A 24,584-nucleotide genomic window follows, 5' to 3' on the forward strand; every position below is an offset into this window, starting at 1 on the left:
CTACCACCTAGTTAAAGCCTGGATCTTGGCGAAGAATGACAGTTGAATAGCTGCATCTTCGATAAACGTAGCGCGAAAAACAAGACACAGGCAAGGTGTAGACAGGACACGAGCGCTTTCTCACACAATCTCATCGCCTTAACAAAAAGTGAGATTGTGTACCTCCAATCGGTTGTCAAGTAACAGTGCACGTGTTTTATGTTGCTATGCTATGTACCTGTTTCCATCGCCGGCCTTTTATCTCCTCGTTTTTTTTTTTTAGTTATTTTGTTTTTCCTTCTTTCTTCTCCGCTTCCATATCTATGGTATATATTCTGATATCCTTCCTAATAAAAAATTCAGTCGTGAGAAAGCGCTCGTGTCCTATCTTCACCTTGCCTGTGTCTTGTTTTTCGCGCTACGTTTTTCGAAGATGCAATTGCTCCGACTAGCCCCGTTTAGCTTACTTAAATAGCTGCTGTGGGCAACTAATGCCTTCGTGTCGCAAGAGAGCGTGGAAAGGTGCCTGCAGTGGCACCTTTCCAGGTGCCTGCAGGTGCCTGTAGGTGCCTGCAGTGCACCCGGCTTCTGTTCTTCTGCTGTTCTGTTCTTCTGCTCTTCTGTTCTTCTCTTCTATCTGATCCGCCTTCTGTTCTCTGCGGGACATTAAACAGAACTAGCACTTGGTGAAACAATTTCCTGATGAAAATGAGAGAAACGATTCATTAGTTATTTTCAGTCTTGCAACCCATTCACTACGCACTCTGGTTTTAGACTAAACATCTCTCACACAGCGCTACTTTTTAGAGAATGCATTTCGTCACATCCATCATCGTTCAGGGCAGGCTGTTTGCTCGCAGAAATTATCGACCTTTTTCTGAGGTAGAAGTACATGCCTAGGAAAAGCGCCGTCGACACAACGACGGCTGCGAAGCTCACGTAGAAGAAAACGTTAGGAGTGCTGTCTAAGAACTGGCCCACCAGAAGTGGAGGCGACAAAGATCCAAGTCCCCCTGTGACCATTACTATGGACATCATTTTGTTACTGATGTTGACGTGCTTCGCTACCCAGGCCGTGACTGCTGCGTTTAGAGGGCCCTGAGCGATACCCGACAGAGAACTGGCGGCCCATAGAGCTATAGCACTGCTGGAACCCCATGCCAAAAGCACAGTAGCTGCTGTGACCAGGACGACGTGCGAAGCGACCAACACGGAGAAAGCGGACACCTTGATCGTGACAAGAGCAGCGGTCAGACGACTGGCAGTGAAGCAGAGGAAGAACACGGCCAGAAGGTGAGACGCCAAAGGCTTGGAGAAGTGCAAATCGCATTTAACAGCCAACGTCGTCAACATCTGAGACATTGTACAGTGAATGCCGGCGTACACGAACATGTAAACGCACAACATCGCTATCGCTATCCGGGCAAATAGTACGTACGACGCGGATTCTTCCTTTCTCGTCTCATTACTGTTCACAGTTTTTGACCTACGTGTCTTAAAGCTTGCTTTGTCGATGAAGTAGAGAATGGTCATGGAGGTTACTGGAATTAATTGGAAGGCACTAGCTATTCCGTACGCGTAATAAACTGTGCTCTCGCTTGAAGTGCCTCCGACGAGGGTGGCGTTAAGAGGTTTTTGAGGTTCGATCTCGTTCGAATCGTTCGTATCTTTGAAGGCGAAGTTGGTAACTTCAGTCGTTGAATTTTCGTTGTCGCTTCCCAACGTCGAGAGGAACGGCCTCGCTATGTGAGGAGCCACTAAACAACCCACACCGAAGGCCAGGTGAAAGATTTGCAGTGCCGGGCTCGCGTTTTGGGGCCACATCTTCATAATCCAGACGTTCGCGCCTGCAATCAAAAAGAAATACAAAACCAATGTCAATTAGTTCCTGAAACTTCGTGAAATGGCCTCACGTCAGCCATGGTAGCCCATTATAAAATATAAATTTTTCAATCCAATGCTAGCAGCATTGTCTTTCGCATCCGAAAGAAGCACCACCATTGGCAGTGAATACCACAAAATAAAATTTTCTCTAAGAAAAAAATGCATGGAGTAGTCCTCCTTGCACTTTAATTTCTGTTAGGATACAATCAACTCGCGTTTGTTCGGTAATCTACACTACTGGCTTTCCGCTAATTTTCCTTTTTATGCCATGTGTCCCAGCTAAAGGCAAGGAAAGTTTTTAAAAAAATATGGAGTGTCTTAGTCCAATGAAACCAGTTGTTGAAGAAGCGTAGATTGTTGGGCCAGTTGGTGCATGGTATGTAGAAAACCAGCGAAAAGGACGCATTCACAAGGAGGAGAAGTACACAGGACAACGCTGGAAACACAACTGAAAATTCTTTACTTCGCCAACATCAGAACAGGGCGCACATGCGGGAGAGCACCACAAATGCTATCAAAACAGCAAAACACAAAACTGATTAAGCGAGCGAAGAAACATGTGGCAACCTATGTCCCATTCATGAAAGTGTACTCTTTTGCCGTGAACCTGACAGAGCTGTCGCTGACGCATTCAGTCCCTAACTGCTTGATTTTAAAAGCTTCTACGATTTCTCGTTCTATCTGTGTTTTGCCGCGGCCGATGATTTTGACATTATGGAACAGAGGGGTGCAGTCTTTGCAGTGGTTGCAGTGTCTTGTTGCAGTGGTTGCAGTGTCTTGTTGCAGTGGTTGCAGTGGTTGCAGTGGTTGAAGTGTTAATTTTCTTGAAACTGACTTCCCGTGATAGTGTCGAAGCGGCCGCAAATGACATTTTGACCTTCTTTACCGATACCTGTCCTGACTTGAGTTTTACTCATGAAGTGCCCCTTGATGACTCAATTAGGTTTTTAGATTTGACTCTCACCTTCTCTGATGAAAGCCATGCTTGCTGGAGCTACTCTCCACGGACCAAGAAAAGCCTGCTGCCCTACTCCTCCTCACATTCCAAACTTGTGAAGAGAGGCATTGCCAACCTTTGCCTCGGTAATGCTCTGCGCAGGTCTTGTGCACACAGTATGCAAAAGAGTTTCTTAGCGCAACTTGACCGCTTGAGGTCAGGGGGCTACCCTGAGGACGTCCTCGTTTCTATTGCTGAGACCTTGACCAGTAAATTTAAGTCACAATACAAAAGAGATGAAACGCCTAGTGAGGAATCCAGACCTGCTGTAATGCCATACCTGCATAAAGTCTCACATAACGTTAAGAAGGTAGCCAAGAAATACGGTGTTAAGGTAGTCTTTTCTGCGCCCACCAAACTGTCGTCACTTTGTTCACGTATCTCAAAAATCAGCACAAAAAAGAAATGTAATGTTAAACACCAGAGCATGTTCACCAAATGCACAACCGATATTGTTTACTCGCTCCCACTGTCCTGTGGTAAGGCCTACATAGGTCAAACGGGTCAATGCGTCAACGACCGTATGAGGCAGCACCGCACTTCGCTGCAGCCAGGCAACACAGCAAATCTTCCAAGACACTGCAACCACTGCAAAGACTGCACCCCTCTGTTCCATAATGTCAAAATCATCGGCCGCGGCAAAACACAGATAGAACGAGAAATCGTAGAAGCTTTTAAAATCAAGCAGTTAGGGACTGAATGCGTCAGCGACAGCTCTGTCAGGTTCACGGCAAAAGAGTACACTTTCATGAATGGGACATAGGTTGCCACATGTTTCTTCGCTAGCTTAATCAGTTTTGTGTTTTGCTGTTTTGATAGCATTTGTGGTGCTCTCGCGCATGCGCGCCCTGTTCTGATGTTGGCGAAGTAAAGAATTTTCAGTTGTGTTTCCAGCGTTGTCCTGTGTACTTCTCCTCCTTGTGAATGCGTCCTCTTCGCTGGTTTTCTACATACCAGTTGTTGAGAGTCGCGTAGTTTAGTCTGCAGTATTTTTGTCCCACACATCGAATTAGCTCTGCCCTAGCCATGGAGGAAGGAAAGCTCAATATAGGCCTTCGCTATCCGAACTGCACACCAAAAAGTGTGCCTGAAGTCACGCGCTTTCGCAAGGACTTCTGGGAGTCTTTGCCCGACGGCGCAGCAACGCCTGGCGCAGCGGCTTCGTTTGCTACATTGCCTGCTGCGCATGCGCAAGCACGCCGAGGCGGCTGCCAAGTAGGGGTGAGAGGCAGGGGGAGCCGGCTTCACAAAATGTGACGTAACCGCCACTCCTGAGTTCTTGCCTTCCTCCACGGCCCTAGCTAAAAGCACGATGACATAGGCGTCATAGTGGAACAGGGACGTCACACTCACCTGTATTGATGACACCCCAGCTGAATCCCTCGAAGAAAAACACAATGTGTACCAGCGGCAACAATCGGCAAAGCGGGATCATGATCGTTGTGAAGCAGGACAGCGCAATGACCACGATGGATATGACCTGAGTGTTGTACGTGTCGTACAGCTTTCCGCCTGGGGAAGAGTAGCGCACAGAGGATGCGCACAGAGAACGTGGGTCTGAGCTCGTGGTCAACTAGGCAGCCTGATCTATAGTGCAAGCTTTTTGAGAAAAAATACTTTGAGATCACTGCAGCGACCAACACTGGAGCAATGCGAAAGCAAAACGTCCACATACTATATCGACGTTCATGGCTATGTTGTCATCTAAGTGTATTTTCTCTCGTCTTTTGCCTTTGATTAATTTACTAATTACACTTCATCAACCAAATGTTTCCCACGGCAACATTCTATCACACACTATATGTCACAATCACACTTTCGCACATTTATCCTAAGAGAACGACGTAATCGTGCGGACAAAATTTGCGGATGCGTTTTGCGGGCACTCTCTGCAGACGCGAAATAGCCATATATTGCTTTAGCAGTCACAAACAGACCGCGTGCTATACGCATCACAACCCCTGCCAAGCTAAACGGCTTATCATAAACGAGGCTTAGGGGAGCGCACTCCAGACTGCTTACCGACAAGAGAACCAACGAGGATTCCGACGCACCGACTCGTGATTAGTTGCGAGACTGCTGATAAGTTGGTGCTGTAGATCTCTCCCAGGTCAAGCAAGGCAACAGCGGTCATCGTCATGATGAGGCCCTAAGATGAAAGAGCGTGAGCGTTAAAGGGACACTGAGGAGAAATTGAAGCTGGCTTGTATCGACAGAATACCAGCTCCTGATTACAAAAACGCCACTCATGCTGACAACAAAGCTCTTGTAACGTAGAAAAGAGCGAGAACCAAAATACAGGTATCGCCGCCACAGGCCAAACTCGCAAGTACAAGCGTGATGACGTCATAGGACAAAGCAGTGTTGCTATTTTTTTATAGAACCAATGGTTCTAGCAACTCTAGGACCCGAGAAACCACAAATCCCTGAGGCGCAGCCAATGCATGCGCAAATGTCCTTGACGTCGCCAGATGGCGCCACGTGCCCGGCAGCTACGCGCGCTCCTGAAGCATCGGGACCAATCAGCGCCTGTTTTCCGGCGGTAGGCGGGCTCCCGGTATTCCCCTAGCGGTAACAAGGTACACGGTATGCTAAAGGTGTCTATTTGCGAGAACTTCGTTGACGACTTTGAGAACGAGATCCATCGTAACGCTGGCAAAACGCCAGTGCAAACGTAATCGAAGCGACTGTAGCGACGGCCGCAATAGCCGATAGATGCCTTCAACGTGCGGCCGGCGGTAGCTTTCTTTTCGGCTGCTGCTAGGCCGCACTGCTGGCCACCGGAAATCACGGAGTCTGCGGTACGTCATGCGCACGTCATGTTTCACGTCACTTAGTCCTGTGTCGCCATAGGAGAATCCCAAGTTTGAATCATAGCGGCGGGAAAAACTTTTTCCACTTCGAATCCAAATTTCTTAGAAATAAATGCATCTTTCGCAGTCGGCCAAGTGGCAACAAAGCCATGACATGCCGAACTATCGGATTTTACTATACAAAAATATTAATAGTGCTCTCCTCAGTGTCCCTTTAAAGCCTAACTGGCATGAGCCCAACTGTACGTGAGTGATTAAGCATGTTACATGCGGCATATATATTAATTGCGCCTTATTTATTCTCACGGTGGCTCGACGGCGGGCCGGTGCCATTTTTTTTTCATTACTTCCATCCAGTTAAGTTGCCTGCTTTTAAGGATGATATTAACCTTGCACTCTCCATGCAGCAACACCGAATACGTTAAATCATTTTTACAGCCAGCGTGCTGAGCTGTCCAAGCTAGCATAATAATCAGCGTTGGTTATGTTCGTGTTCTGAAAATATTTCGCTGGCAGCGTGAAGTGGAGAACTCAAAAGTCGACTCACAACGACGCAGCAATAACAGAACCCCTTGCATAATATGACAGAGCATGCATCCTTGCCGGCGAGTGTCTATATGGCTTGACATGCAATGTATAGCATTCAACTTCTCACCGACGGCTCAAGTGATAGGAGTGCTGAACGCGATGGAGTCATGTTCTTTTTATATTCTTTTTCACACGGACTCGAGAAGCTTCCAGAGCGTCGTGTGCTGGGTGTTAAGCGAAGTATACGTAGATATGAAAGTGCTCACAAGTCCCTCAAAGGGAACCGTATGATATATAAAGACAAAATCAACCAGAATCTTATCATTGCGGTAAGGAGAAAAACAGCTAGAACTGAAGTGGTGCCAGATGCTTATGTCTAGTAATTATGCGTAGTTTTGTGGGGTTCCGCGAAATATGCATCCCGGTTGACACCAACCCCGGCGATAGCTCTGTGCACGTTGGATACAGAGGGCTACGGCTGACGAGATGCGCCCGAGTGTGTTTTATGTACAGACACGTACTCCCTGCTAGGGCACAGAAAAAGAAACACTGTCGTAGCCGACGTCGACGGTTTCCGGGGACTGCTAGGCACCGTGATACAAGTCTGCATCGGCCAGAATTTTAAGCAGCTCACCGTAGCCACAGCTATCGATTACGGCATACATCCCATTTTGGCCACTAAATGCCCACAAACTGCTGATGATCCTCACGGACTTATCGAAAGTAACTAGAGGTTTTCAACTGCGCAGACTTGAAGCGCAATGCGGCACCAGTAAGGCGTCGCGCATTTAGCACATCCGCCTGCTGCATCCTCATTTTCTAGTTATCAGGATGCACGTTATTCCAGTGAGTGAGCCCTGGCATGCACTCGCCTACGGGTAGCGTAAGCAGTCTGCCTAATCTACGGCTAGCTGCCAGGCCCGAAAGACAGTGCAGGGACTGTATGGAAACTCATTTCTACGCGGAATACATTCACGGGCGACGCTAGGGTCACCGCTCGTACCCCACCACGTTCTTGGGAGTGGAAGGGGTCCTGTGCCACTAGCTACGGACAGATTTTTTCTTCTCTCCCAAAACCGACACGCCGAAAGACGCGGGTTCAATTCCGGCCGCGGCGGTCGAATTTCGATGCAGCGAAGTTCTAGAGGCCCGTGTACTGTGCGATGTCAGTGCACGTTAAAGAACCCCATGTGGTCGAAATTTCCGGAGCCCTTCACTACGGCGTCCCTCATAGCCTCAGTCGCCTTGGGACGTTAAACCACATAAAACAAAACCACACCAAAACCAACATGCCATTCACCACACCGATTCACCGGCTGGGGAACACTAGCTCTACGTTACATTGCAGGCCCACCAGTTTCTGCATGTCTGCCGCACGCGAGACGTCGCTGCCAACACTGAACTTTTAGAATAAGACCGCCTCAATGGCAAACCTTCTGACGTAAAAAAATGACCTGACTTTCAGACTTGCGCGAAGGCAGATTTCAACGACAGCTGGGGTGGATAGAAATACTGATACCGCTCAGAATGTTTAGTAACACATGGTTGGGGTGTGGGATGTCTGTTGCGTTTATACCGCCACCGTCGAATTAGCTCCCGGTAAGCTCTCGTGAATGCCTTTTACTGAGAATGTTGGAGTAGCTGGGTGCAGTAACCCGTAATTGGATGTGGGGTTAGCATAGTGGGGTACACATGGGTGACGAACAGCCAGACTTCTTTTAGGTCGTATCCCCTATGAGCAGCAAGGGGAAGACCAAGAGGGAGAGGGGCAGAAGACGTACGACGCCAACGCCATGATTTCGCCGAATGGGCCATATACAGCTGCAGCTGTAAAAGTTTTAAATCTCTGTCTCCCGGCGCTCGAAATAGTAGCCATTTCTAGCATTTCATAACAATTTCTGTGAAGTGAGCTAGAGGCTCACAAGGGATAAACAAACTGGCACACGACTGTCAATAATAACCAACAGCGTGGCACTTACCAAGCCAAGATTCCCGAGGCTGACGCTGCAGGTCCGGCCAACGTTGATCCAAAAGTCGACGGGACGGGGCCTTGCTCTTACAGAAACGACGCACTCACTGCATAAAAGAGACAACAGGATACCAAACTTTTAGTCAGAATTTCAGAGAAGTTATACACATATGCGAAAACAAAAGGCTTAATATTTTAATTTGAGAACAGAGCCACGGGCTGTGCAACGGAAAACGTTATGAGAACTAAGCCTATCCGCTTAGCGTATTAACAGTGAAAGTGGATTTGCATTAGCGGTCGAGAGGTGTGGTGTGACAGGCCCATTTCGACTTTTCACAAAAGACTGCCGTGCTGGACGTCTCATAGGCTCGTCGTGGTGTCTATACGCACACGTCCATACTCCGTCTTTTTTCCGCTTGCCGTCTTCGGTTCGATCGCGTTTCCGGGTCACTTCCAGGACTCCAGGGCCCGCTTGCACGAACCAAATTTTCTAGTTCCCAGTGTTGCCTTATTGACAGCGTAAATTGGAAGATCAGTTTTTGGCGAAAGGAAACGACGCCGTAATTGTCTCGCATATCTGTGGACACCCGAACCGCGCCGTAAGGGGGGGGGGGGGGAGGAAGGTGGGGGTGAAAGAAGAGAGAATAAGGTTCCGCAGTGGAGGGCTCCGGAATAATTTCGACCACGTGGGGATCTTTAACGTGCACTGACATCGCACAGCACAAGGTCGCCTTTGCGTCTCTCCTCCATCGAAATGCGGGCGCTATGGTCGATCTGGTTCGAACCCGGGAACTTCGGCTCAGTAGCCGAGCTCCCTAACCACTCAGCCACCGAGGCAGTATGAGCCCTCTGTTGGTTTTGAAGAAAGCAAAAACGATTAATTGGCTTCTTGGGTCAATGGACACCCCATTCGCGCTTTGAGGTACTTGGCGGTAGTGTCCGCCTAACGCGTTACACGGCTGTCGGTGTACATATTAAATTGCTTCCGCTGAGTGGCTTCTACAAAGCTATTACAGCTTTGGCTGCAAATTAGTAGACACGAAAAGAGTAACGTTGCCTAGATAACACACTAGAGTTATTGATGTCCTAGCATAAATCAAAAAGCGGAAATTGGTCCATTAAGGCATCTAAAACCGAGCCTCCTCTAAGATACTGGAGTGGATTCCGAGAGGAGGTGCATATAACTAGAATATTGCAGTGAAAAATTTGTCCTTGTTTTTAGTCCGACTAAGCTTTAGCAACATACAGGCGACAGTTTGGTGACGAGGTGAGTTATGGAAATGTTAGCTGACAAGGCACACCAGAACGGAACTCATTGGAGATAAACGTGACAGACTTTTTTCCTGAATGAAGTATAACAAAGACGCTGATGATGATCATCACATAATCACCACAATCAGCCTTACTACGACCACTGCAGGGCAAAAGCCTCTCTCATTTCTCTCCAATTATCCCTCTCTTTTGCCAGCTGCAGCCACGATATCCCCACTGTAGCAGGATTTCCGGGGAAAGTAACTTAGAGACAGCTAGCCAAAATGCCGGTCCCAGCTTCGGTCATTCAGCCAGCGATCTCGCGCCGCGCGCTAGCGGAGCGGCAGCCGCCGCTGCTCATCTTCCTCTTTACAATTACCCCCGGGCTGAAGGCGAAGCCATCCTGGCGAGTCAGGGAGACGACAACACACACGGGTCATAGTACGGCTTCAGGCGTGACACATGAACAGTCTCGCGGCTGCGTCGGCGTTGATCTGTGGAGGATGTCACCGGGTCGACAATGTAGTTGACCGGGGAAGTGCGCTCTACGATGCGGTAAGGTCCGTGGTACTTGGGGAGAAGTTTGGAGGAAAGGCCAGGGGAGGTAGACGGCACGTGAAGCCAGACGAGAGAGCCGGGTAGAAAACTGTCATCAGTGTGGCTTGTGTCGAAACGGAATTTTTGACGCTCCTGCTCGCCGGATGTTAACGACCGAGCGAGCTGACGGCACTCCTCGGCATGCTTGGACGCCTCCGAAATAGTGGTGCACTCAGACACGTCGGGCCGGTAAGGAAGTACTGTGTCGAGTGGTGAGGAAGGTTCTCGCCCGTAGAGGAGAAAAAACGGCGAGACGCCGGTGGTGGTCTGCGTGGCGGTGTTGTAGGCGTAGGTGATGAACGGCAGGATCCTGTCCCAGTCGGAGTGGTCGGAAGACACGTACATCGACAGCATATCGCCCAAGGTGCGGTTAAACCGTTCCGTCAAACCGTTAGTCTGAGGATGGTAGGCCGTGGCGGTATGGTGAGTGATCTTACACTGTTTGAGAAGAGATTCCACGATCTCGGACAGAAAGACGTGCCCACGGTCGCTCAGCAGTTCCCGGGGCGCTCCATGGCGAAGAATGAAGTGATGCAAGATGAAAGAGGCAACGTGTGGTGCCGTAGCAGCAGGAAGAGCCGCGGTTTCGGCGTAACGCGTGAGGTGGTCGACGGCTACAATAACCCAGCGGTTGCCAGCAGCAGTGTAAGGGAGGGGGCCGTAGAGGTCAATCCCAACTCTGTCAAAAGGACGGGAAGGGCAAGGGAGAGGCTGCATCTGGCCGACTGAGTGGTGAGGAGCCGGCTTGCGACGTTGACAGTCAGGGCACGAGCGGACGTATTTGCGGACGTAGGTGGACATACCGCGCCAATAATAGCGGAGACGGAGTCGCGTGTACGTTTTAAAGGCGCCGGCATGAGCAGACTGCGGGTCGTTGTGAAACTGGGCGCAGAATGTCGACCGCAGATGGGCAGGGACGACAAGCAACCACTTCCTGCCGGTAGGGACGTAGTTGCGGCGGTACAATAGACCATCACGAATGGCGAAGTGAGCAGCCTGGCGGCGTAGGGCACGAGGCACGGGTGCCGCCGAGGAATTTGAGAGTAAACTTACAAGCGAAGATATCCAGGGGTCCTTATTTTGCTCGCTGCCCATGGTATCTGTTGAAAACGACAGCGAAGCGCAACCGGTTGGCGAGTGGCAGACAACGTCTGGCGGCAGTGGAGAGCGGGACAATGCGTCGGCGTCGTTGTGTTTTCGGCCGGAGCGATAGATGACACGGATATCATACTCCTGTAGGCGTAGGGCCCAGCGAGCGAGGCGGCCTGTAGGGTCTTTCAAGGAGGCCAGCCAGCACAGGGAATGATGGTCCGTGACGATATCGAAAGGGCGGCCATAAACGTAAGGGCGAAACTTTCCGATCGCCCAAACAATTGCCAAGCATTAGAGAGTTTTAGTATAGCGTTAGCGTGATAGCGGACCTAAGGGAAATTACGTTAGCGTGCCGCAAGCAACTTATCCCCACAGACAGTTTTAGTGTAGCGTTTTGAAAACGCTAAACGCCATCTGCTTGACATGGATGCCAACGCTCCTTCTAAAATGTTTGACATTGCCGCTAACTTGCCAAAGTATAATATTTCCGAGTTTGTTAAACGAATTATTAGTGCAGCGTTCATTTTCGTCTGCAAAATTACCCCGAAATTGAAAAAAATAAAATAGAAACGTAAAATAGTGGCGCCATCTAGTAAAGGCAATGTTAACTACAAGCCGTTGGAGCAAGAATATTTGTTATCACATGACGTCTAATGTTAAAAAAACTTTTGTAAATTTAATATAAACTCTCTTTACATAATTTAAGTCCATAAAACACCGCGAAAAGCCTCCAAATCTATTTTTGTCTCGTTCCAGACGTTTTTGCTGGTTTCTGCTGCGTTTCGGGCCGTTGCAGACGGTAGCAGTGCAGCTGGAGGTGCTATTAGGCTTGCGTGCTCCAGAATCGAGAGCGTATCTTAAAAACAGGGCTGAATTGCAGCTTAAATTTTATCGTCGAAGCAAGGTAAGTCATAGCGAAAAGCAAAAACACCAGTAGTTGCCGGTAAACATGCCGACCGGAATCGCAAGAGCTGCTGAATCGGCTGAAGCGGGCGGCTGTCGCTTGAAAGGACGCCGCCATGTTTCCACGCTAAGGGCGCAAATGCCGCAACGCTAAATTCTGAAAATTGCGTGCGTACGCTAACGCTATTTCCCCGTTAGCGTTCTGCGCATGCGCACTCTGGACCCGCTATTCCGCTATGTCCGCAATTACGCAAAGCCCGCTATACTAAAACTCTCTATTTCTTCTCGGTTACTGAGTAGTTGGATTCCGGTTTTGTCAGTGCACGGCTCGCGTAGGCAACGACATACTCGGGAAATCCGGGTTTACGTTGCGTAAGGACAGCGCCGAGGCCAACGCCACTGGCATCGGTGTGAATTTCAGTGGGAGCAGTGGGGTCGAAGTGGCGTAAAATGGGAGGCGCTGTGAGCAGCCGACGTAAAGTGATGAAGGCGTCGTCGCAGTCAGGTGACCAATCGGACAGGTTGTTGGCGCCCCGAAGAAGGTTCGTAAGTGGTGCGATGATAGAGGCGAAATTTCGGACGAACCGTCGGAAATAAGAACACAGGCCGAGAAAGCTGCGAAGTTCCTTCTGAGTCGACGGCTTGGGGAACTCAGCGACGGCACGAAGTTTGGCTGGGTCAGGAAGCACGCCATCCTTAGAGACGACGTGACCTAATACTGTCAGTTGGCGGGCGCCAAAGCGACACTTTTTGAGATTAAGTTGGAGCCCCGCGGCAGTTAAACATGTCAACACGTGCTCCAAGCGGTGAAGGTGCGTCTCAAAATCAGGCGCGAAGACGGCAATGTCGTCTAAGTAGCACAGGCACGTGGTCCACTTCAGGCCGCGTAAAATGGAGTCCATCATTCGCTCGAAAATCGCTGGGGCATTACAAAGGCCGAAAGGCATGACGGTAAATTCGTACAGGCCATCTGGTGTAACAAAAGCCGTCTTGGCACGGTCAGCCTCCGCCACAGGGACCTGCCAATACCCCGAACGCAGGTCTAAAGAAGAAAAGAACTCCGCGCCTTGGAGGCAGTCAAGGGCGTCATCGATTCGCGGCAGCGGGTAAACGTCTTTGCGGGTGATCTTGTTAAGCCGCCGATAATCGACGCAGAATCGTATTGTGCCATCTTTTTTCTTCACCAGAACCACAGGAGAGGCCCATGGACTACTGGATGGTTGAATGACGCCTCGCTGAAGCATGTCGTCCACCTGAGTGTTGATAATCTGGCGTTCGGCAGCCGAAACTCGGTACGGGCGTTGACGAAGCGGCAAGTGGGCTCCGGTGTCGATCTCATGGGTCACGGTAGACGTGCGGCCGAGTCGGTTTTGAGCCACGTCGAAAGAAGAGCGAAACTGGTTCAGTAGGTGAAGTAGTCGGGCGCGTTGCGGTGTGGCAAGACTGGCGTCGACGGAATCGGCAAAGGCATCGTCTGTGGCCACAACGGGAGATGCGGGCAAAGTAAGAGAATTAGTAGCAAGAGAACATGATTCGGCGCATCGTTCGGGATCGAGCAAAGAATCGACGGGCTGAATGTGGCCAAGGCATTCGCCACGGAGAAATATGCAGGGGCTCAAAAAAGGGTTCGAGATCGGGTGAGGCTGCAGCCGTCTTGAACAGTGAGCACAGCGAATGGCAGAGGCAGACCGTGTCGAGAGATGAAGACGTCGGATGGTGTAAAGACGACGGCGCCGTCAGATGCGGTGAGGTAGGAGACACGGACAGGAACAGATGAGCACGGAGGAATCTCGATGTCGTCAGCCACAGACAGTTTGCCCCACGAAGATGACGTATCAGGCGAGGGAGCACTGCACGGAAGAAGTTCGAGCTCGGCACGAGCGCAGTCGATGAGGGCCTCATGTTGGGAAAGAAAGTCCGAACCTAAAATAATGTCATGCGAGCACGATGAGAGAACGACGAATTCATCAGTATATAAGGAACCATGAATGATGACCCTGGCTGTGCAGGCGGCTAAAGGCGAGATTCGCTGCGCATTAGCTGTATGAAGCGAAAATCCGGATAACGGCGTCGTCACTTTGCGAAGTTTGCGGCACAGTTTCTCATTCATCACAGAAACAGCAGCGCCAGTATCAACAAGCGCCAAGGCGGTGTGGCCCTCCACAGAAACGTCGAGCACATTCGCTGGGGACAAACGAGGCCTTGAACTTGTCGCCGAATACGCAGTTCTTGCCTCGGGAACTGCGGCAACTAGTTTTCCTGGTGCATAGGGGAACGAGGACGCAGTGGCGAAACAGAACGGGGCCGCGGGGATGGCGAACGGCGGCGAGAATACGGGCGGCGATCGGAGGCATCAAGCTGTTCGGCAGCCGACGGACGTTGCGGGGGCTGTGGTGCCGCGTAGACGTAGGTCCTGGGGTCATCCACGGGTGGTGGCACACGGCGTCGGCACAGGCGCGCAACGTGGCCAGGGACACCACATGCATAGCAAATAGGACGGTTGTCACGGGTGCGCCAAGGGTTGACACGAGCAGGAGGTGGTCGTGTTGGAAAGGCAGGCGGCGGCGTCGGAGGATAATACGAGACAAACGGCTCGGCTCTTGGTCTTCGGACGGCGTCAGCGTATGTGAGCGGCGCTGCAGCGGGAACCGGCGGACGAACAGGTGGTAGCGCTTCGGTCACTTGCTCGCGAATCACCGTTTGTAGGGTCGGATCCAGGTTGGAGGGAGGCCCCTGCACGCCGTGAAGAAGTGACAGCTGTCGAGCCACCTCCTCACGTACAAAGTCTTTTATCTGGTCAAGTAGCGGGCTGTGAGAGGTTGTCACAGCGAGGCTGGAAAGCGAGTCAGGCTGCACGGAAGGTGGTAGCACCAGAATTCGCTGCTTGCGGAGCTCATCGTAGCTCTGACACAGGTTGAATACTTCGGCAACGGTGGTAGGGTTCCGGGCGATAAGCATCTGAAATGCTTCCATTTCGATGCCTTTCAGGACATGCTTAATCCGGTCCGCCTCGGTCATAGACGAGTCTACCTTTGAACAGAGGTTGACATCCTCGATATAACTCGTGAACGATTCTTCCTGCAGCTGGGCTCTCACTCGCAGGCGCTGTTCAGCGCGCAGCTTGCGTACTGCAGGGCGCCCAAAGATGTCAGAAAAGGCTCTTTTGAAGGCAGACCAGGTGGTAAAGTCTGATTCATGGTTCCTGTGCCATAGGCTGGCCACGTCCGAGAGGTAAAACACCACGTTGTTCAATTTCATGGCGTCGTCCCACCGGTTGTGGCCGCTTATCCGCTCGTAGGAGGCAAGCCAATCCTCCACGTCGTGATCATCGGACCCGGTAAACATGGCTGGGTCCCGCTGTCGGAGAGCGCCAGGGCAAACGACGGGCGTAGGCGAAAGGGAAGATGACTGGCTTGCGTCGGTGGACATGGCTGGAGCGATCGTTCTGCTGCGAAGCTCCAGGACGTTGGCCAAAGGCTGTACCCAGCACACCTCCACCAAATTGTAGCAGGATTTCCGGGGAAAGTAACTTAGCGACAGCTAGCCAAAATGCCGGTCCGAGCTTCGGTCATCCAGCCAGCGATCTCGCGCCGCGCGCTAGCGGAGCGGCGGCCGCCGCTGCTCATCTTCCTCTTTACACCACAAACTTCTTAATCTCATCCGCCCACCTAACTTTATGACGCCCTCTGCTACGCTTGCCTTCTCTTGGAATCCCCTCCGTTACCCTTAAGGACCAGCAGTTATCTCGCCTTCGCATTACATGCCCAGCCCAAGCCCATTTCTTCCTGTTGATTTCTACCAGGATGTCATTAACCCGCGTTTGTTCTCTCACCCACTCCGCTCACTTCCGGTCTCTTAAGGTTGCACCAATAATTTTTCTTTCCATAGCTTGCTGTGTTGTCCTTAACTTAAGCTGAACCCTTTTCGTTAGCCTTTACGTTTCTGCCCCAGCACCGGTAAGATAGAGCAGTTGTACACTTTTCTCTTCAGGGATATTGGTAAAGTGCCATTCATGGTCTGAGAGAACCTGCCATATGCGCTCTACTCCATTCTTATTCTTCTAGTTATTTCCCTGTCATGATCCGGATCAGCGGTCACTACCCGCCCTAAGTAGACATATTCTCTTACTACTTCCAGCACCTCGCCACAAATTGCGAACTGCAGTTCCCGTTTGTTATTCCCAGGTAGTATACTAAGTCCGTATAGGTAGTATACTTGTACGTTCGTAGCCACCAATTGCGAATTGCAGTTCCCGTTTGTTATATCCCAGGTAGTATACTATGTACGTTCGTAGCCACCAATTGCGAACTGCAGTTCCAGTTTGTTATATCCCAGGTAGTATACTAAGTCCGTATAGGTAGCATACTATGTACGTTCGTAGCCACCAATTGCGAACTGCAGTTCCCGTTTGTTATAACCCAGGTAGTATACTAAGTCCGTATAGGTAGCATACTATGTACGTTCGTAGCCACCAATTGCGAACTGCAGTTCCCGTTTGTTATATCCCAGGTAGTATACTAAGTCCGTATAGGTAGTATACTATGTACGTTCGTAGCCACTAATTGCGAACTGCAGTTCCTGTTTGTTATATCCCAGGTAGTATACTAAGTCCGTATAGGTAGTATACTATATCTACGTTCGTAGCCACCAATTCCGAACTGCAGTTCCAGTTTGTTATATCCCAGGCAGTATACTAAGTCCGTATAGGTAGTGTACTATGTACAGTCTTTGTCAAAAGTTTAGAGCCCAGGGGGTTCACTTCTAAGCTTTATACTGGGACTCCAGGAGCATTCATGGAAGTCCTACCTATTGCAGGAGGCAGTACCAGAAATCTTCTCATGTCCAAGAAATTTGGAGCGTCAAAGATTCATTATGAACGACACAGTGTGGCTCAAAAGAAAACCCACTGGGCTCCAAACTTTTGACAAAGGCTGTACGTTCGTAGCCACCAATTGCGAACTGCAGTTCCCGTTTGTTATATCCCAGGTAGTATACTAAGTCCGTATAGGTAGTATACGATGTATGTTCGTAGCCCGGTGGGCAGGTGGGCCACCTGCCACTTGCTTACTGGCAGATGGCGATTGCTATTTCCGCTTCCACTCACTTCTCAAATGCTAACTCAATAATAAATTCTCAAGAAATAAGAAAAGTTACCACAGCGGTGTCGAATGATAAATCGCCGCTTCTTCAGTAACGCTCTTTGTCAACTTAACCACGACTAAATTGCTCTGGCACTCGACAGATGCATGGCCGAGTCGAGTGGAAAAAATGTATTCGATATGGGGGAGAGGGTAGGAGATGTTTAAAGGCCGAGAGACAGGGCTCACCTTTGGTCAACAGGAACCGGCTGTGGCTGGTAGAGCACATCGGCGAAATCTCCGCGGGAAACACCATCTTTCTTGTTATAATCGTTCATGTTTCGGGAAAGATGACGAAACGCGCCTCGGTCTCTTTCTCTGTAGCTCACGGGCTTCCAGTCATGTCAGCAGCCGTAACAACTGGAGGGGCGAGAGTAGCGCGCACATTCAACTACGGATGTGCTCGGGACCGTCGACCTCGCGAACAGCTGTGGAGAGCAAAAAAAAACCCTCATGACCTCGTCATTTTGTCATGTATTGCAGTTAGCTGTGGAGCGATTGCGAAATACGCCAAGCTCTCCCCGCCCATAAAGATATGGGTGGTCCATTGTCATGCCATCCGTGACGTCAGATCCATGCAATTTATAGGATAAGAATAACACGGTCCTACTGCGGGGTAATATACTTATGCGTCGACGTCGTCTCTATAACTTCGTCTGAAGGCATAAAAAACTTTGAGGGTATAGCTTCTCTTCTTCTATTCCAAATAATAATAAAAAAGAATTCTTTGCAGCATTTGTCCTAAAGCCGATACTCAAACGGACACAAGCTATACAAAACCAGCAGGCAGAAGCAACCAGTTCACCACAGATTTGCGCCTATAACTTGAACCACAAAGACAGAACAGCATGCTCATACATCAGCGCGCGCTCTTAGAAACAAGCGGGTTGCAGCGCTTCCATGCCGCACTCATTATTCAGAAAACTCATACAGCACACAGAGGCTGCAGCTGCGCCGTTTCAAAAGCAGTCGCGAGGTTGACACAACATATTACTGTCACGATAAAATACCGTCTTAAATTCGCTTAGTTTTTCCTTCAAGTGCAGCCGCAACAGCGCAGTAAAGATGGTTTGGTTTGGTTTATTGGGGTTTAACGTCCCAAAGCGACTGAGGCTATGAGAGACGCCGTAGTGAAGGGCTCCGGAAATTTCGACCACCTGGGGTTCTTTAACGTGCACTGACATCGCACAGCACACGGGCCTCTAGAATTTCGCCTTCAAGAAATTCCGCCGCCGCGGCCGGGATCGAACCCGCGTCTTTCGGGTCAGCAGCCGAGCGCCGTAGCCACTGAGCCACCGCGGCGGGGCGCGCAGTAAAGAGGTGCGTTTCTTGCATGGAGGTAGCCTAACCTAACGCTGCTAGAAAAATCAGCGAAAGCATTGAACGCGCTCAAAGTAGGAAGTATTTCAATGAAACAATTAACGCCTTCAACAGGCGCAGCTATAATAACACGAGAGCTGAATTGCATTTTAGGCGCAAATAAGGGACATCGGCGCTTTCGTAACGTAGCAGTCTGAAACCAGAAACACATACTTTGCCTCTCGCGCAAATGTTATTCGAGAAATCTGTGCACGCGTGAGCGGGATTCATGAAAGAACCACTTGGAACGAAATGTAAGCCACCTCTTGTCGAGCCGACCTTTACCCAGCTTTCAAAAAGAAGTGCCCGCAGCTACACCGTGCCCGCAGGCCAGCGGCGGCGGCCAACGGCTCTGATGACAGACATGGACGAATCCATACGTGTGCAACGAAGGGGCGACGGGATGCAGCTCGTGGATTCTTCGCGGTGTTTGAGCACGCCGGCCATTCGCGCCGGCAACGAATTTTATTCACCCATCACACTATAAGCCTTCCTCTAGCGCCGCTTGACTACAACTTTGACAAACGTCTCGCGCTCCAGTCTATAGCGTTACAAGATACCTTTGCTGAAACGTCGGCGTCCACGACGCGCACCGATCGAGCGTCCATACGTAGCAAGCAATGCACACCTCAAAAAGAACAGCACTCCATGGTCCAGACAGGCGATAACACAAGGATTAGAAAATAAATGTAATTCACCACAGAACGAGAGTGCATGTAAGTACGTTTTCTGTGGTGCAACGTGAATTGAGCTCACACGGCGCTAACTAACGCACATTTCAATTTCGGCCGTCATTCACAGGCGAAGCGACATTTCTGGCCGCGCATCTACCTTGAAACACGAAAAATCTAGTAGACAGCTCGCGAGGAGCGGCTTATCATCAAGGGCATCGCGCAGACTGCCTTTCCGCGTGGCAGTAAAGACAGCGGCACAGAGATAAGCGGCATTAGTCGAGAACCCGATGGCTTCCGCAATGATTTTCCGCCGTCTCGCGCTAAAACGGGTAAAACGTGAAACTGAAACCCATTTCACGGTCGTATCTTTATTGTTCGCACTCTTGCCGTGCGCAGCTTATCTGATATCGAAGACCACCGAAGGTAATTGGTTTATAAGCTTAAATTCTTCGCTTACCCTGTTAAAACCTTATTGTTTTCGTGAAAACAGAACCGAAATCTAACTTCTTGTCCGTATACGCGCCGCATCTGCCACCGAATAGTATGTGGTACAATTGTGAAATGATAATTATAATGTTGCATAGCAGAACGTCTTTTTTGCGTGTGTTCGTGTTTAGAAAACTGATGTGCGCGACATCAGCGTGTCATCGGCTCCGAAGCAACAGGTGCAAGGGTAGCAACGAAAAAATACTGGCTTTGTGATTGTTGTGTCGCAGCACTTATTCACGTGAATACAAACTGCAAAGGTATAAACAGCAGATGTTAATCCCACAGAGGACCAGACTCTTTGAGACTCTCCTAAGGTGTTTCTAAGGGATGGGCACTTCCTTGAATTCTCACACCCATCTTTCCCCCTTTATTTTCAGGACGTTTTAAAGAGAAATGTAGAACGGTTGAGAAATGTTTCTGATTTCAGCGCGTTGGACAGTAACGATCGAAAGAGGGAATGGAATTGTGTCAAGCAATTCCTTTAAGGGACAGCGTATTCGTTCGATGTAGTACAGTTTGCGGGCGCCCTTACTTCAAGAACGGCTGCCTTTCCTCGGCTTACTTGTTAGCATTAAGCATTTAATTGTATTGACAATATACGTCACGGTATAACGAAAAGGAGCTTATCAAGGCTCCTGAAAACAATATACAGGAGGGCGTTGTAATGTCCTCACACAATACTTTTTAATTTCCGTAATAGCAAAGGAGGTGGAGGACTCCCGATATAGTTGCGGTCACCAGATGCAGGTCCCCTCAGCATGCAGTTCAAAAAGAAATTGACATTGTTCGGGACTTAGTCGAAAGTCAGTGTATACAACATTGTTAGATAAAATTAGGATTGTTATAGCTGGTCTATAGACAGTAGACTATCTATAGTGTACACTCTATAGACGAAAGTAAATTGAGGTAGTTGTAGACTGTAGTCTATAGAGAGTCTATAGACCGTCTATAGACGAAAGCAAATTGAGGCAGCTATAGACCTTAGTCAACAGACAGTGTATAGACCATCTATAGACGAAAAAAATTGAAGCAGTTTATTTATTTATTTATTTCCAAATACTGCAGGCCTAGGTGGCCCAAGCAGGAGGGGCAAACAACATAACACACAAAAGAACATAACACACGAAAGAGTCTCTCTACAGACATTAGTCTATAGAGAGACTATTTTGTGTACTGTTATGTTCTTTTGTGTGTTATGTTGTTTGCCCCTCCTGCTTGGGCCACCTAGGCCTGCAGTATTTGGAAATAAATAAATAAATAAATAAACTGCTAATTGCTAACTGCTAATAAATAGACTGCTTGTCTATAGACTCTCCATAGACATTAGTCTATAGAGAGTCTATAGACAAAGGGAAATTGAGGCAGCTATAGACCTTAGTCTATAGCGAGTCTATAGACCGTCTATAGATGAAAGGAAATTGAGGTAGTTATAGAATTTAGTCTATAGAGGGCCTGTAGACAGCCTAAAGACGAAAGGAAATTGAGGCAGCTATAGACCTTAGTCTATACAGAGTCTATAGACCATGTATAGACGAACAGAAATTGAGACAGCTATAGACCTTAGTCTATAGAGTGTCTATAGACCGTCTATAGACAGAAAGAAACTTAGCCAGCTATAGACATTCATCTATAGAGAGACTATAGACTGTCTATAGACGAAAGGTAATTGAGGCAGCTATAGACCTTAGTCTATAGAGATTCTATAGACAGTCTATAGATGAAGGGAAATTGAAGCAGCTATAGACTTAAGTCTATAGATTTTCTATAGACTCTCTATAGAAAAAAGGAAAAGTTTAAAGGATGGCTATAGAGTCTATAAAAAGTCTATAGAAGGTCTATAGACCATTTTTATAAGGGAAGAAAGAAACAAGCATCGTTATCGCCATATCGAAGGAAGTAATCACTCAAAATTTGCAATGTTTATAGTTTTATTGGCAAAATAAATGGAATTTTTTAGGGCAAAAAATTTCCTCATCATTGCCCCTCTGTTTGCATGGAGGACGTTTGGTCAGGATTTTCACTGTTGACGCTCGCGATTAGCTGCTTGTTCTCATTCAGTAAAGGCTTCCTTCGCAGGTACAAGCACATGCTGAAAAAAATTATTACCGACAGCATAACGGCAGTGAAGACGGCGTATAAGAAAACATTGGACGTGCTGTCCAAAAACTGGCCCACCAGAAGTGGAAGTGACAGAGATCCAAGTGCTCCTGTGAGCCCTACTATGGACATCATCTTGTTGCTGATGTTGATGTGCTTCCCTACCCAGGCCGTCACTGCTGGCGCTAGAGGACCCTCAGAAATAGCGACTAAGGCACTGCAGGCCCACAAAGCTACAGCAATGCTGGAACCACACGCCAATAGGACCGCAGCTGTTGCGGTGAGAAGGATGTGCGACGCGACCAACACGGAGAAGGCGGACACCTTGACCGTGACAACAGCAGCAGCCAAGCGACTCGCGGCGAAGCAACCGAAGTAAACGGCCGCAAGACGAGAGGCCAGAGGCTTGGAGAAGTTCAGGTCGCACTTGACGGCGAACGCCGTCAACATCTGTGCCATTGTGCACTCCAGGGCGACATAGACGCAGATATAGGCGGACTGCAGTGCTAACAGTATCCGAGCGAAGCGTATGTATCCAGCTGACTCCTATGTACTCTTCGCAACGCTGTTCACGGCATTTGTTGTCCTCGTCTTGAAGCTGGTGTTGTCGATGAAGTAGAAGGTGGCCATAGAAGCTACTACGAGGAAGAGGAAGCCGCTAGCAATTCCAAACGCATAGTAAATTGTGCTATCGGTTGGAGCGTCGTCAAAGACCGTTGCATTGAGGTATTCCAGAGGCTCTATGGGCAAGTAGTCTGTGCCATTCCATTTGGCATTGGGTATCTGCATGGTTGCATTTTTGCTGCGGGCCGTGCCTTGAGTAGACAGGAATGGCCTCGCAGCTAGGGGGGCAGCAAGGCAACCCAGGCCGGAGGCCAAGTGAAAAACTTATAGCGCAGGGCTGGAGTTTTTGGGCCACATTTTCAAGATCCACACGTTTGAGCCTGAGGTCAAGAAGAACAAGAGGAGAAAAAAAGTCAATACGCTAGCCTGGAACATTTAGTCACGCTTAGTCACTGAAAAAATCGAGTCTAAACCCAAAGCTTATTGAGACTGCAAGACAAAGCTTTAGACTGTCATGCCGAAACGGCATGTAGAAACTACTGCTGCCTTTATCCATAGCAGGAATGGGACCGCTCTGTACAGTGCACGCTGCAACACAGCGAGGAACTGAAGGTAACGTCTATTTTTCCAGGCCGTGCGTCTATCTGAAGGCGTGTAAGTACAAACTACAAGGCCGCGCCAATGAAGCCCGATAAGACGGAGCTCATTTCGAGCGCCATCCAGGCTTGAAATGTGCAGAGCTTTACATGACACTGATTTGCAATATTCTGTGGCAGCGTTGCGACTAGGGAATCCTGAAATCTCTGCATAAGCTGTCAGTGAGTTTTCAGAATTTGTCTTCAGATATGGTGCGTTTAGCGTTGCCTAGATGAATGGCTTTATTTTGTAATGGCTAATTTTGGCTTGGCTTCATTAGGCCGTCACTTCAGTCGGGAGGACGACCACAAAAACAGGTGCTGAAGCAATCGACCAACAACAGGGATGACCGGTTTGGACTCGGCGCCGTAGCCAACCACACCACTGGAGCTACATCCAGTGCGGCCGCGTCACAGAAGTCACGACCCTCCATTTGTTTGCCCACCACACCACAATTCTGCTCCCAAGATGCAAGCAGCACTGAGGATGCTTGTCAGGTATGTGAAACTCATCGTCGGGCTCAGTCATTCTCAGGCGTCCTCGCCAGTCAGGAAGTGCTCCATATCTGTGGGAGGCGTTTATGAATGTATGCGGCTTCATGGGCGTGTTTATCCCTTGGAAAGTGTGACCCCATTCCTCAAGACCGATGCCAAAGGGAGCAGTGACAAATGGGAGATAACTAAATGAGTCGTAAACATAACGAAACATTACAAAGCACGGCCGGAGCAAAGGCTAAATACAAGAAAATTTATAATACTAGTGCGCCCATACGACGGCAATGAACTTTAATTTAATTTTTTCAATAAGCACTTCACCATAAGCGCAAACCTCAGAGGAAGAATTCCTGCTTTGATTCTGTTTAAAAATGACGGCAAAGTAGCTCTTAGCCTTTTACTTCATTTTGGGTCTCTTGAGCAAGCTGTATGGTACGTCCCCCCCCCCCCCCCCCCCCTTCATGTTCATTATTCTGCCACTTCATCTTGACGCCGATAAGTATAGTTCAGAAGCCCCCACACCAAACTGAAATCCTTCCTCACAGGCTAATTAGATAAATCATCAAGGGAACGCGTAATGAGTAATGATTTTCACTCCTTTCGTTTCGTGATAACTAATGCCGTTTGTTGTATTTCACATACTGATGGCCATGGAAGGGGGCGCCTCTACACGAAGAGGCAAGCGCCCGACTCACCCGTGCTAAATGCTCGTAGACTAAGTCCGGCGAAGAACATCATGACATGCACCAGCAGTAGGCTTCCACTGAGAGGGACCATAAGCACTGCGAAGCAGCTCAACGCCATGACCAGTATGGACACGACCTGGGTGTTGTACGTGTCGTATAGCTTGCCGCCTGGAGAAGAGTTGTGAAGGTGCAATAAATGCGGCATTTTAGTGCTTTTGCATGCTCATCTCATCACAGGAGGAAACCAGCTCTGTTCTTGTGTGGAGCCTGCTTAAAAGACATCGGCGTGCCACAAGCTGCGCGAATGATCACCACGTCTGCGGAAGTGCAGCTTCCTGTTGCCCGCGATGCAACGACTTAGGACGAGATTGACTCTGGAGATCGATAAGCTAACAGGATACTCACACGTACCATGACTGCACGGTAGTGACGCA

General features: G+C 49.2%; 1 protein-coding gene and 1 pseudogene across 1 annotated transcript; both read right to left on the bottom strand.

The window, feature by feature from the left end:
- Nucleotides 1–765: 765 nt before the first annotated feature.
- On the bottom strand, nt 766–17,429 carry LOC149349026 (sodium-dependent glucose transporter 1A-like). The gene is made up of 5 exons (XM_089541884.1): nt 17,341–17,429; nt 8,181–8,277; nt 4,883–5,009; nt 4,214–4,372; nt 766–1,826 (listed from the first exon to the last, which is right to left on the bottom strand). Exons 1-5 carry the CDS (start codon nt 17,427–17,429, stop codon nt 766–768), a joined length of 1,533 nt encoding a protein of 510 aa, XP_089398010.1.
- Nucleotides 17,430–21,647: 4,218 nt separating this feature from the next.
- On the bottom strand, nt 21,648–24,529 carry LOC149349027 (sodium-dependent glucose transporter 1C-like; annotated as a pseudogene).
- Nucleotides 24,530–24,584: the final 55 nt, after the last annotated feature.

The sequence above is a fragment of the Amblyomma mixtum genome, chromosome 4, assembly GCF_055824585.1.
Source record: "Amblyomma mixtum isolate Tamu chromosome 4, ASM5582458v1, whole genome shotgun sequence".
NCBI classification, from domain to species: Eukaryota; Metazoa; Arthropoda; class Arachnida; order Ixodida; family Ixodidae; genus Amblyomma; species Amblyomma mixtum.